Source organism: Psammomys obesus, unplaced genomic scaffold, assembly GCF_907164565.1.
Source record: "Psammomys obesus unplaced genomic scaffold, mPsaObe1.curated_primary_1811, whole genome shotgun sequence".
In the NCBI taxonomy this organism is placed as follows: Eukaryota; Metazoa; Chordata; class Mammalia; order Rodentia; family Muridae; genus Psammomys; species Psammomys obesus.
Genome location: NW_026596046.1, coordinates 17,891,122 through 17,905,427, shown reverse-complemented (window position 1 = coordinate 17,905,427; position 14,306 = coordinate 17,891,122). Strand labels below are relative to the sequence as shown.

The window sequence follows — 14,306 nt, the reverse complement described above, 5'->3', positions numbered from 1 at the left end:
AAACCTAGCATCTAATGATGTGAAATTAACAATGTTTGAAATACAAAAAAACAAAACAAAACAAAACAAAAAAAAAAAACAACTCTAGTGTACGGAGAGTCAGGAATATAAGCCAAAATAAAGAGAAATATTAAAGAATTGAACCCAATTCAAAATTGTTGCAGATATCAGAGTTATCAAGCAAAGAGTTGTAATTGCTAGGCATGAAAGTACATACCTTTAAAGATTTATTTATTCCTATTTGTGTGTGTATGTGTGTATGTTGCCTGAACATATGTGTGTGTGCCACATGCATGCCAGGTGCTTGTGGAGGGCAGAAGATGGCATCTCTTCCCCTGGAACTGGAGTTTTGGATGTTTGTGAGATGTCATGTGGGTGCTGGAAACCAAACCTGAATCCTCTAGAAGAGCAACAAGTGCTCTTAACTGGTGAGCTATCTCTCCAGCCCCTGGTACATGCCTTTAATCCCAGAACTAGGGAGGCAAAGGCAAGAGATCTCTTTGAGTAAGTGGCCAGCCTGGTTTACATAATAAGATCTGTCCTCTACCAAAAGGAAAAAAAAAAAAAAGAAGACAAACCATACATTCTTCTCTATTGTAGATTAAGTAGATGGAAAAAAAGAATAAGAAAACACTGTTGTGGTTTGTTATAACAGGCCTGACCATCCTGGTTTGGGGAGAAATGTGGAAGACACTGGGAATTTGGACTAGAAAAGTAGTCGAATGCCATAAGTGAGGTTTAATGTATCATCCTCGGAAGACAGTAGTGCTGAGAGTGATATGAACTATGGAGGCCCAGCTCAAGAGGTATCAGAGGGGAACAATATTAGCAACTGGGCTAGAGAACATCCTTATAATAGAAGAATGTACCTGTTGTTTTGCCTTTGTCTGAAGAACCTGCCTGAAGCTATATTGAAGAGTAGAATTTTTGAAAATTTCATTGGCAGAGGAGATTTCAAGACAGCCTAGTGTTGACTCTATCTTATGAGTAATTGGTAATTACTCATATGCAGGTATACAATGAAAAAGTGCAAGTAGAGAAAAAAAATACGAAATGTACAATCTGAGGAGAAAAGGAGCATCAGGAAATTTAATGTTAGAGCCTTAATTTGTATTTGAAGAGACAAAGAGAAATGGAATAAAGGGAGTGGTGCCTTAGGGTGAAACCAGGTAATCCTGCGACTTGTGAAAAGGCCTAAGCAATTGTCTGTTCCAATAAAGCACCAACAAAGGAAAATGTATGTAAATGTAATTCAAGGAAGGGGCCAGGTTCATCCCAAGAAGGAAGTAGATCTTAGAAGCCTCAGCCACTTGGTTCAGACTTTAGATTTAAGAAGCTACAGAAGTAAAGGGGATGTGGGATCTTCCTCTGCCGTTAAGGAAAACTATTATGGCCAGACATGTGGAAGGGGCGTCCCTAAAGGAGGCCTGGGGAGGCCACTGCATGAGACTGTGCAAGTGAAGCCTTGGGATTGGAGACCCAAGATGCTGGAGGCGCCGGAGCAGTGGGATGTCTGCCAGGGAGAGCTACATAAAGGGCATGGAGTCAGTCTAAGAGAGAGAAGTGTGTTCCAGTAAACAAAACTAAAAGGAGTTGGAAATCTGATGAGCCCTTTGACATCAGACATAGTGTTACAAGATTTGGAGTTTTCCCTGCTGGCTTCTGTTCTTGTTTTGGTCCAATATTTCTTCCCTGTGTCTCTTTCCTCCCTTTTGTAATAGTAATGTATATTTTGTGCCATTGTATGTTGGAAATATGTAGTTGATTTTTGCTGTTACAGGGAGTTACAATTAAGATATTGCCTTTAGTCTCGAAGACTTTGGACTTTTAAACTGTTGAGACTGTGAAAGACTATGAAGATTTTGAAGTTGGACTAAATGTATTTTACATTATGATATGGCTACAAACCTATGGTGGCCAGGGAGTTGAATGCAGTGGTTTGAATGAGAATGGCCCACAAAGGCTCATATATTTGAATGCTAAGTTCCCAACTGGTGAAACTGCTTGGGAAGAATTAGGAGGTGTGGCCTTGTCGGAGGAAGTGTATTACTTGGGGTAGGCTTTAAGGTTTCAAAACCCATGCCATTTTCCAGTGTCTGTCTTTGCCCTGTGGTGTGGTCTCACCATGTACGCTCTCGGCTTTTACATGTTTTGTATGTTGCTGTTAAGAACAGAAAATAGTGTACCACCCAGAAAAACAATCTGACAGTGCATTTTACAGTTACAAATAGACATACTCTATCAACAAGCCCTAGAAATAAAAAAAAAAATCTATATTCACACAAAACCTGTATGTAACTATTTATAGCTCCACTTACAACATCCAAATATGGGAAATAAATTGAATGTTCTTCAGTGGATAAATGGATACATATAATGAAGCATCACTTGGTAACATAGTGGAATGGTGCTGCTGTCACATATGACATGAACTAATATCAATATTGGAAAGAAACCAGTATCCAAACTTAAATACAGAGTGAGTCCACTTATGAAGTATTTGCAAGTAATGAGATTAGCTCAGTTGCTGCCAGGGCTATCGGTGGGGGTGGAAGGACGGCCTGAGGGGTGATGTGAGGCAGCTTTGGACTCTGGATTCCACAATACAAATGCATTAGTCACCAGGCGCTTTGCTCACTGGTGCAGCAGTGGTGTGACTGTTAGGGGATAACCATTTCTGGTTTCTGATGGGATCTGAGGCCCACTCGAGGGAACGGAGTACTGTCGAACTGGCTAAAGACCTGTGCCTAGGTGCCAGTAGACAACCACTCCTTTTGTTTTGTTTAAGAGGATATGTTGTCAAAATGTCTCCTAAATATTTATATTTACACTCCTAGACTAGAACTGTCCTCAGCCTTGCTCAAAGAAACTTCTCTTTGCAGTGCTTGTGGTTAATGCAAAGATTCGTGGCTGGTAAGGTGCTGAGAGCAAGTGATTGCTAAATGCTTGGCCTTAAATGGAATGCTTCTCTCCAATGCTCAGGGAAATTTTTCCAAAGATGGGAGTGGAAAGAATACAAAGGCCAGATGATGTGGGTGGGAATGCATGCTGTGAAAGGATGCCTTGGGAGCATGACGTGGCTGTGGCGTTGTGAACCCCAGCAGCTGCAGTTGCCTGCATAGAGCCTGCACAAGACTGGGCCCTTAAACATTAAGTCATAGGTGGAGAAGGGTCTCATGAGGCTCCATCCTGTCTCTCCCAGGAGGGTGATGAAGTCACTGATGAGAGAGAGGAAGTCATTGTCTTCAGTGATGTAGCCACAGGCTGGCAAGTTACCAGTGGTCCAGGGAATAGCTTCACACTATGCCCATAGGAATGATCCTAGTTATATGTCACAGAACAGAATCAAAAACAAAATAAAGAGGCCTGAAAGGGGAGGGATGTTGGTGGGCAGAGGAGAGGTGATGTCGAAGAGGATAAGAGAAGGTGGAAGGATGAGTGTGACCAAGGTGTATTATATACATGTATAAAATTGTCAAATGATGGTGCCGCAGCCCCCTGGTGGGGCCGGGTAAGGGAGGCTCCCATACCTCACTATAATACAAGTTCAAAGCCAGCATGGTCCACAGAGTGAGTTCCAGGAGAACCAGGGCTACGCAGAGAAACCCTGTCTTGGAAAACTGAACTGAAGCAAAGAAACTAATAAAAATTGTAAACAAATATGTAGAATAATGGTCCAGTCATTCCAATTCTAGGAGTGGAAATAAAAACACTTGCAAGCCTTATGCACAATGACTGCATTATTTCTAGGAGCACCAAAGGGGAAACAATCAGATGTTTTACTACTAGACAAGCAGATAAACTCTCACACTCCCTGTGGGAAAATAGAAGAATGCAGGGAAGACAGAACATCTTCTGTATGATTCGGGAATCACGTTCCTATGTATTTGAACAAGAAAAAGAAAAACTTAAATTTCAAATGAAATTCTGTACTTAAAGATAGCCATTTTATTTGTAATTGTCCCAAACTAGAGACCACATAAGCGCAGTTCAGGGGCTGAATGGATAACTATAAAAACTACCAAGCGCTGATATGTACAACATGAATGAAACACAAGTGCATTATGGTGAGTGAAAGAAATGAGGAAAAAAATACACGATCTGATACCTTGAAAACAAGTGATCTAAATCTCACACCGCAGTGGAAAGAAAAGCACCTGCGTTCATCTCTGTCATCAGACAGATCAACTTGTACTCATCAGTTCACTGGAGTTCCTAGCGGGTGAGGAGTTTGTACTTAGCTGGTACTCAAAATAGTCTTAGCATGCTATATAACTGTGCCCGCAGGTGCAGCCCTGGCTAAACTCAGAAGGTCACAAAGCAACCTTCCACCACCCAGAAGAAAAAAAAAAGATATGAAAGTAGGGTGGGGAGTTGGTAGGAGGCGAGGGGACGACTGAGTGAGAGGAGGATACGCCTGGGCCATGCTTGTAGAGAGTATTTCTCATTCTCTCAATGGCACTTCTTAAAAGTAAATTTATTTTTATTTTTCTGTGCATTGGTGTTTTGCCTGTGTGTATGTCTGTGTGAGAGTGTCAGATTCCTGGAATAAGAGTTACAGATAGTTATGAGCTGCCATGTGGGTGCTGATAATTGAACCCTAGTCCTCAAGGAGGAGCAGCCAGGGCTCTTAACCACTGAGCTGTCTCTCCAGCCCCTCAATGGTACTTTCTTCAGTAAAGGATGAGCGATTCATGAAGCCAAGAGGATATCCTTACCTAAAACCTTATTTCTCTCTTCTACTCAAGTCAATGGAAATCACTGTCCAAAGGATACCAGGATCTGCACAAGCCTTTCCCAGTTTCTCTAGAGGGAGAATCAGATACTAACACGAGCACACACAGACCTGAAAACTGCCTGCAGTGTAGCTGTCTGCAAAGGTATGGGACAGAATTTGAATGTGGCTTGGGGTAACTGCACATTCCGTGTAAGGCCCCTTTCAGCAATGCAGGTGGGAGCAAGAAATCAGAGGAGGAGTAGGAAAGGTCTGAGAGTCATTGCTCCCTACACAATTATATTGCAGCTGTGCTAATTTCAAGGAGCCTTAGAAGTCTACAGTCAGCCTGGCTTTCCATGTTATTGTAAGAATGTATGTCAGCCCAGGAAATAGAACATCCTTAACAGTATGTCACTTGTTGTACAACTTTCAAAAATCTAAACATTGAGTATGTAGGTCTGGTGTGGTATTCTACCTCAGGCCTGCAAGCGTTAGGGGCAGGTCTGACGCAGGGGATAGAGAAAAGAGACCTTACTTCGTGGCTATAGAGAGCCATCTTATAAAATCACTTCCAAGCAGCTGCTTGCAAGTGCTTCTGCCGGGGGGTGGGGGGGTGGACCTTCTCACTTGCTCTCTGAAGCTCCAGTCCCAACCTCTTTCACCGCGCTGCTCCTTGGCAGCCTCCATTGCAAAAAGCATCGCTTTCTTTCTTCCTCTTCTTCATCTCTCTATTCCTGAAGCTGCCGAGATTTACACTTCATCTGCCCTGTTGCTTTTCTTTCAAATGCTTAGGAAATTTGCCTTCCAGCTTCCCTTTGAGCCTGTTTCTAAATTCTTTTACTAACTCACAATAGAGAGCCTTGATGTCCCCGGTAACGAGCAGAGCACTAGGTCTTGTTCCAGACAAGGGAGGGCCTTGTACTATGTACATTTACAGTGGAGTTGGCCCAGGTCCCTGCAGAGGTCAGTGAGGTGTAGCTCAGCTGGCTAGAGCAGAGAGGCTTTCAGAGAAGACTGGGAACTCACATACTACCGGGTCGGGAACATGCAAAAGACACTTATTCTAAGTACTACCATTTTGTTTTCAGACTCCATTTAATCATAGGGAGAAACTAAGTTCAAGATCCCAGGCCCTAGGGGAGCTGGGGACTTCCCAATAGTTGAATAGTTTCCTTCTGTTGTAAGGAAACAGTTGTCTGAGTCCAGACATCTTAGGGACAACTTGTAGAAAGCAGTTGTCTGAGTCCAGGTCTCTCAAGGACAACTTCTGCATCTTACTAGCAGGGTCAAACAAGTTCGTGTTCCCAGGCCCAGGGACCTACTCCTATCCTTATTAATGGAAACTCCCTTGCTAAACCCCTTATGTCAACATATGATTGGACAATGCTACAGCCCACTCTGCTCTCCCCCTCATTGGTTTTATCCTTTAAATATGTTGTACAACGTCCTTCAGGGTCGTAGTTTAGCTCTCAAGTCTGTCCTGTGGCCCTGATCAATCAGTAGTGGCTCGATTACAATACATTTTTGTCATCTTCATTTGAGTTATGCTGGCTTTAGGTTGGATTTAAGCGGACCCCAGAACAACCCCATCCTTAGCAAAGCACTTCTGGGGGACCCCTAAGAAGGTAGGGTGACTAAGGCTGTGTTTGCGCAGGATACTCCCACGCTAGCCATCAGTCATTGCTGGAAAATAACATCACAAGGGATGGGAGAGTAGAGAAGCAGCAGAAAGACAGGAAATAGGGCATGAGGGAGGTCGCAGGCAGCGGCGCTGAAAAACGGTAATTACAAAAGAAGTGGGGCTCCACCTTCACGTTGCACAGAACCAATGGTCAGCAGTGCAAGGTCACTGTGATCGTCTCTGCCGGTATATTTAGTTCATGTTGAGCATTTTAGGATTTCCTCAGGAAGAAATCGTTCGTTTTTCAATAATCCTAACAGAAAATTCTCTCACTTTACCCAATTCTCCTGCTAGAAACACCCTCCAGAAACTGACTTAGCTCTGTTGCCTGCAGCATCAGGCCTGGCCCTGGGAAAGGATGAGAGGCCTGCGGTCTTAGGGGTCCTCCGCCTGAGAAGAGCATTTAGCATTCCTGATGGGGTTCGGGTACCTGGGCACACCTGGACGTTTGAGGCAGGGGAATGACCCTCTCGGTGCCTCCACTTGGAAACCGAGACGGGAGGAGACCAAGACAGCGCACCCCGTGAGACTTAGCTTTGCTCCCAGCGCCTGGCGGCTTGGCGTCGCCTTAGTAACTACTACTTCCGGTCCCAACCGGAACTCTTAAAAAGCCGCCCTTCCGAAGGTGTGCCCACCCCTGTGTGGGCGGGGAGACCCGGTCCCACCCACCCCGCGACTAACCTGACCCGGAGTGCCCCTGGGACCCGCGGCTCCCCAGAGGGGCCCACGAGGGAGCGGGTGCGACGCGTGGCTGTGGGTGGGAGCCATGGACGCCTTCATCCGCGTCGCCAACCAGAGCCAGGGCCGGGACCGACTCTTCAGGTGAGTCAGGTGCCGTCGGCCTCCGCCCCTGTCCCGTCAGAACCCGGTATTTCTTCTTGGAGAAGGTGGTAATGGGCCGGTAGATCGAGGCACGAGGACGCGGCCAGCTGCCACTTGGGGGGTCGAGACCCTCCTCCCCCTAAACTCAGTGCCGCTGTGCGTGCCAGCCACCTCCGTGCCTCAGGAGGTGATCGCAGCCCACGAGTCCGTATCTTCTAACTTTCCCCAAAGAGAGGGAAACTGAGTCCCCGCCGCTCAACCTCATCCCTAGGCATTTCCTTTTGAGAGAACCTTTGGGTTTCTTTTGTACCTAAGGGAGTTGAACACTTGTGGCTTGGAGCGCCGGTGAAACACACGGAAAGACAGTTTTAGCTTCTTTATCTTCTTGGAAATACGGAGTGTTAAAAAAGCTCTGTAAACCGTCAGATGTACAATGGAGGAAGTGTTTGAACGATGCCTCCAAGGTACATGGTGTACTTTTGAAATCACCAGTGATTGTTTAAAACTAATCCTTCTAAAAGAGAGAAATTTGTCTTGAGTGTTACTCAGTGATCATTTAAAGAAAAGGAAAGGGGGGAAACCTTAGACGTTTTATTTAACAACCCTCTTCCGGATGTTTAAGTGCTCAGCCACTAATGTAAACATAGAAAAGTCGTATTGATGAGACTCTAGGAGATAATACTGTACAAACCCCTCATCGCAGCCCCGTGAAGGAGATTCTTTAATATCCCAGTTTCGCATATAGGGAAACTGAAGCAGGAGGTTAAGAAGAACTAACGTGGCAGAGCCAAAAGATGAAGTCCACACAGTTGAGTCCAAGGCCTACCTCTTAGCCAGGCTGCCTTTTGTCTAACTTGATAGATTTTTCAAAATGGTTCAAAAGATACATGCTTCAATAAAAGTCAAAACATAATTTTAGTGTGCACAGAATGTAGTCTACATTGTCTTTTAATAAAACAGTAATTTAGGATATACGTATTCGGCAACATTTTATTTCCCAACCCTTTTAAGGAGCTGTATAACCATGAATAAACAAACTAGCATTCCTAAAATAATGCCTTCTTTTCAGTCCCACTCCTATTAGACCAAATCTGACATGTGCTTACATGAGCAGCTTGAGCCCTCTGGCCAGAAAGTGAATTCTCTCTTCTACTCTCCCTTTTCCTTCCTTTTACTTAATTACCCCCAAAGTAGCTCATCATTGTGGGAAATGCACCATATTAGGGTAGGATTTGTTGGTTTCCTTTGAGAAAATTCTTACTCTGTAGTCCAGACTGCCACCACGATCCTCTTCTGTCAGCCTTCCAGGAGCTGGAGTTGGAGGCATGAGCCACCAGCTCTGTGCCACAATTTTCCTGAGAAGAATATTTATATCATACAGGGATGCCAATGCAATTCTAAGACAGTATGGACCAGCACCTACTGGTTTTTGTTTGTTTATTGTTGTTATTTTTTGTTTGTTTTGTTTCCGAGACAGGGCTTCTCTGTATAGCCTTGGCTGTCCTGGACAGGCTGTCCTCGAATTCACAGAAATCTGCTTCCCTCTACCCCCTGAGTGCTGGGATTACAGGCGCGCACCACTGCGCCTGGCATGTTGTTTTGTTTTGTTTGAGAGAGTGTCTCACTATTCAGCCCTGGCTGCCCTGGAATTTCCTGGGTAGACCAGGCTAGCCATGACCTCAACAGAGATCTGCCTTCCTCTGCATCCTGAGTGCTGAAAATAAACGTGTACACCACCACACCCAGGCCAGCACCTAACTGTATTAAGTAGGCTGCAGATGCATTTGGATGTCTTTGGTTCTGATGTGTTATATTTATCACCATGCCATTGTTATCATTGTGGGTGTGATAATCACTTTACTAAATGTACTGAACAGTTTTGTATAAAATACTGATTGGTTTTGAAGGACAAACAGTAGAGCTGTTAATTTGTATACTGGTGTGTATTTGGTTCTTTAGTTTTAAAAAGTAAAGGTTGAGACTGGACTTTTCACTTGTTTTTGGAGTTTGTTTCCTGTCACATAAGTAGTAAGTAAGTTTAAACTGTGTGGTAGAAAAGTTCATTTTGGAAATCTGGAAATCATTCTTCACAGGGACAAAGAGCAAATGTGGACCTTTGTGGAGGTGAGAGACACATCTATGCAGTTTCTCACCTTGAGTACATCCGTTTTTCTATGGCAGCAAAGAGCTTTAGGGGAGCTATGTCCTGCATAATTGTGGAGTGCTCTTTCCTAACCTTTGTGTTGCATTTCCATTGCATGTTCACCCTTTGGCCTCCAACGCAAGGACTATTACAGAATGTTGCTTTTGTAAGAGCTTCAGCACAAGAAACTTTCCCAGAAAGTCTGCCTCAGCATGATGCTTCTCTTTGTTTTTAGATCATATGTTTCTCCTTCCCTTCATGAATCAAATTTTATTTGGTTTGTAAACCATTTTCCTCATTTTTTTTTCATTTCAGAGCCACTCAACATGCATGTATGTTCCTTAGATATTTGTTAGAGTCTAAAGCTGGCAAAGAGGCAGTGGTAATGAAGCTCAAGAGTCTGGAGTCCAGTGTGAGCACTGGCCGCAAATGTAAGTACCTGTCTCTCAAGGGACAGTGGCTTCCAGTTTAAAAGCTTCAGATCCTGGATTTTACTGCATGCTTTCCAGGTCTTCATTTCCAGCCAGCTAGGTCTTCCATGAAGCTGACAGTAACCCTGCCCAGTGACCCTGAAGAGGTTGAATGCTTGCTATAAACCATTCACAGATGTCTTTCTGTTCAAATTTGGTGCCATACCATAATATCCTCCTGCACAGTCATAGCCACTGGGGCATACAGTGTGCTAGTTCACATGAGTTCACATAATGTATTGGCAGTGCTCAAAATGAGCTTTGGTCTAGTGTCAGTCCTTAAGTTCTATAGACCAGGATAGCCATGTCCTAGGACATATGCCTTTTCCTCCTCTTCGGTTGAGGGTTGGTGAAGGATCTGAATGAGTACATTTCTTAGACTGTTTGCCAGGTAATCTCATGTGGAAGGCCAAGAGTGAAGGCAGAGGTTTTCACTGATGGATGCACTTTCGTATGAAGCATCCTGGGAAATCCCGTGCTTCTCATAGTGATTGTGTACCTGACTCCATCGCTTGATGAAAAGCAGATGTTTCAAGAGCAGATATATTAGGAAGAGATGTAGATCGTCCATATTGGTAAAGGTGCATTCCTCAACTTTATGGGAGAGATAAAATCACATGCTATAAATTTTATTTAGTGCCAACTATGATGGCTGCGGTAGAGGGAAAAATATTTTGAAGGAGGTAGGATTTAAGTTATGGCTGGAAAAACAAAGTGTTCTGAAAGGGAGGTTTCCCCTAGCAGAAGCTCAGCGCTCTTAGAAGCAAACCTTGTACTGAAGGATCGGTGTCAAATTAAAAACTAGTTTGGCAGAGAGAGAAGACTTAATTAGTCAATAAGAGGGTTGGGAAGGGTTGGGTAAGATTTCTGGATGGCTTTGAAGGCCGAGATTAGAAATTCTGTCATAAATTTTCTAGAATGTCATTGCTGAGGTGTCCTTCAGAATTTCACTAGTCTTGAAAGTCCAGAAGGTACTTATCCAGTGCCATTCAGCCAACTGGTCAAGAGCTGGAATGAGATTTCAAAACTCAAGTTTTGAAATAGACATCTTATATATTGCTCTGTATTAGTTCATGGTAAATTCATATCAAGTACTTTTCTGAGATTATGTTTTAGAGTAGCTGCTTCTGGGCAGTTACTATCTCAAATAACCTGTCTCTGGATACCCAGTAAATACCTATGCATGGATGACCACTAGTTGACTAATTGCATGCTTACGTAAGGACACACATTACAGTGGTTGGCTAATTCATCCAAGAGTTCCACATGACTGCTGATGACCAGAGCCACTCGATCCCACCATTGCTCTATGCTTTTACTATAGTTAACCAGAGGAAGACAGGTTAGAATGGTAGGCAGATATGCTGCTTTCCCAAAGGCAGCATTTGATGGTGCCTTACTCACTGTTTTATTGATGTGAAGAGACACCATGTTCAAGCCAGCTCTTACATAGGAAAGCATTTAACTGAGGGCTTGCTTACAGTTTCAGGGACTTAGTCCATTATAATCATGATGGCTGAGAGCCTGGAGGCAGGGAGCGTGGTGGTAGGTAGGTTTGATCTCTAGGTGTGTGTTGGGGGAGGGGAGGGACTTGGAGTAGGGGGAGAAGGAGGAGGAGGAAGGAAGGAAGAATAAGGGGTGGGAGAGGGGAGATGACTAGGCAGGCCCGAAACCTCAGTGTCCACAGCATAGTGACACACTTCTTTCAACAAGGCCTTAGCTCCTAATTCTTCTAATCCTATCAAAGCATTTTACTCCCTGATGGCTAACGGCCTATGGGGGGGGGGGGTGTCGTTTTTATTTAAACCACCACAGATGGGAAATCAAATGTATAAGAATGTTGGGGCTGGAGGCATGTTAAGTATTCTTTTCCTTCTGAGATATAAAAGTTAATACACACCCATGATTAACCCTGCCAGGAATATACTGGGAATGAAAGCTAAGGCACTCCTTGGAATAGGGCTGATAAACTGTAAGGTCACTGTCTTCTGGGCTTTGCAGGATCAATGTAGAGGCTTTTTTTTTTTCCTCAGCTAAGACTGAGCCTCAACTGACATCAGCTGCTGTGCCCTGAATCCTTGTCATTGGGCTTCTGCTCCCAGGAAGTACTAATAAAGTATTGGTTCTCTGGGGTCTCTTTACAGGGTTCAGACTAGGCAATGTGGTCCATGCCATCCAGGCGACGGAACAGAGCATCCAAGTCACTGACCTCGTGCCCCGCCTATGCCTGACATTAGCCAACCTCAACCGCGTGGTTTATTACATCTGTGACACTGTCCTCTGGGTGAAGAGCGTGGGTCTTACCTCTGGAATCAACAGAGAGAAATGGCAAATGAGGGCAGTTCGCCACTACTACTATTTTCTCCTTCTGAGTCTGGTCCGGGATCTATATGAAATCTTGTTGCAGATGGGACAAGTTGCACGTGACAGAGCAAAGAGGGAGAAATCATCCCGGAACCCTCCTGAGTACAGCGTAGTCAATGAAGAAACTGAATGGCTGCAGTCCTTTCTACTACTCCTATTCCAGTCTCTAAAGCGACATCCCCCCTTGCTCCTAGACACTGTGAAAAACATCTGTGACATCCTGATCCCCTTGAACCAGCTTGGGATCTATAAGTCCAATCTCGGCGTCGTAGGGCTTGGAGGTCTTGTGTCCTCTCTGGCTGGCCTCATCACTGTAGTATATCCTCAGTTGAAACTGAAGACCCGCTAGGGTGTTCGGAGGCTTGGAAGCTAACCAATCAGTGAAACAAAGGTGGTTTTTGTCGTGATGTCTACTGTGCTTAATTTTTTAATCATTTGAGCACCTTATCAACCTGAAATGTGAGCAGAAGAGGGGCCAACAATGGAGCATAAAGACTGATGCAGTTTTTAAGTGCTGCCATAACTTCTGAATTTCTGAATATCTTCACTTCAGCTAACATTACTGAGCATCTTTTACAGTACATAGTAAAACATAGTGTTTGCTGAATGACTAGAGATGGAAAGGAAAGAAATCATAAAGACCCAAAGAAACCAGAATTGAGTTGTATGGGTCCTTGATTTCACAGGAACACATCCGAGCTGGAGTGCAGTACTCCTAGCTCTGGCTTTGGCCTCCCTTTCTTCCCATCACTGATTATCCCCCATTCCCACAGATTTCAGTACTGGGATGGAGGAGAACTGGGCTTAGAGCCTCTTACCCTGCTGGCCCTGGCCATTGCTGCATTGCGTCCTGATGTCCAGAAGTAGACTCAGAAAAGCGTCAGTACCTTCATGGTCTATGTTTTGCATCTTTGGGTAGAAGCCTGTCAGTAATGCTGTAAGTAAGCAAGCGAGCAACTGAAGACACTGAAGCTGAAAGTAGGTAGTAGGTCACTGGTGCCTGTTACGTAATCCATGACAGATATGGAAGCTGATGCTAAAAAACAAAACTGATAACAGATTCATTCTGATTCTTTCCAAGATGGCTCCTGTGCCATCTGGTGACCTGCAGCAGCATTTCCAGACCCCTGAGCCCCTAGCCTTTCCCCTAAACATGCCCCTACCTGGGCCCCACTTTAATTGATGGTCTCTGTTTTAGTCTATGAAAATCAAAACAATCTATCTAGACTTACCCAGATTTTATTTAAAGCTACACAATTTTAAAGCCACAGTAACTTTCAGCAAAATAAGAGAATTTAAAAATTTCCTGTCTATGAATGTAGGAATGTCAATTTTCTGTGAAAAATCAGAGGTATCAGGACAGCTGGGAGGGATAGGAAAGAACAGTGTGGCCACTGAAGAGGACGTGGAATGCTGAGTCAGTGGCCTTTGCCCATGCTCACTCTTCCCATTTCAGTCTTCCTATCTTGAGCTTGGTTAGCTTAGGTGTGTGGAGTGGGGAAACACTGGCCAGCAGGTAGGCCAGTGTCCACACTTATAAAGCCATATATGTATGTGTGTGTGTATATATATATGTAAATGTATATATATGTGTGTGTGTATAATTTAAGTGGAAATGAAAAATATGCACTAAATAACTGCTTCCCATAAATGTGATGAAGATTCTTGAAAAGTGGACTCAGGTTCTTGCCATTCTATTTTTAAAGTGATAATGTGCTTTGAGAAAACTTTGGGGGGCTTTTGAGAACAATTAAGTAGCTAAAATAAGACAGATACATCTAAATGACTATTTGTACTCTAACACATTAATTATGTCTAATAAATTTCTAGATAAAATCAACTCATGCATCTGTGAATGTATCTGGAGTGGAGTCCGTGGGAGCTCAGGGCTGGCAAGGTGCAGGCTGGGAGGAAGGCGCCAGGACTGTGTCAAGGCTCTGGACTGAGAGGTTCCTTACAAATCTGTCCAGACCACTCCTGCCAAGGTGCTCTCCAGCAGCCTGGCAGTGGGTGGCTAGCTTCTTCCTGGGAAAGCCTACTTTGAGTACATGGCAGTGTTTGTAGGTTTCTGCCTTGGTACTTTGGGCCTTAAGACATTAGAGAGGGTGG

General features: G+C 44.2%; 2 protein-coding genes across 2 annotated transcripts in view; one reads left to right on the top strand and one right to left on the bottom strand.

Annotated features, from left to right (window-relative positions):
* Positions 1-6,939, bottom strand: part of Wdr93 (WD repeat domain 93) — a 45,147-nt gene extending 38,208 nt beyond the window's left edge. The window contains exon 1 of the mRNA XM_055623391.1: positions 6,829-6,939. The gene's annotated coding sequence lies outside the window, so the exon portion shown is untranslated. The remainder of the gene's footprint in view (positions 1-6,828) is intronic.
* Positions 6,940-7,059: 120 nt separating this feature from the next.
* Pex11a (peroxisomal biogenesis factor 11 alpha) lies at positions 7,060-14,037 on the top strand. Its single transcript, XM_055623376.1, has 3 exons — positions 7,060-7,220; positions 9,679-9,794; positions 11,978-14,037. Exons 1-3 carry the CDS (start codon positions 7,165-7,167, stop codon positions 12,544-12,546), a joined length of 741 nt encoding a protein of 246 aa, XP_055479351.1. The 5' UTR covers positions 7,060-7,164; the 3' UTR covers positions 12,547-14,037.
* Positions 14,038-14,306: the final 269 nt, after the last annotated feature.

Excerpts from the sequence above, each read along its gene's own strand:
- Pex11a (XM_055623376.1), top strand. The coding sequence starts at position 7,165 with ATGGACGCCTTCATCCGCGTCGCCAACCAGAGCCAGGGCCGGGACCGA. Across the intron at positions 7,221-9,678 it reads GGCCGGGACCGACTCTTCAG|AGCCACTCAACATGCATGTA; the intron begins GTGAGTCAGGTG and ends TTTTCATTTCAG. Across the intron at positions 9,795-11,977 it reads TGTGAGCACTGGCCGCAAAT|GGTTCAGACTAGGCAATGTG; the intron begins GTAAGTACCTGT and ends GTCTCTTTACAG.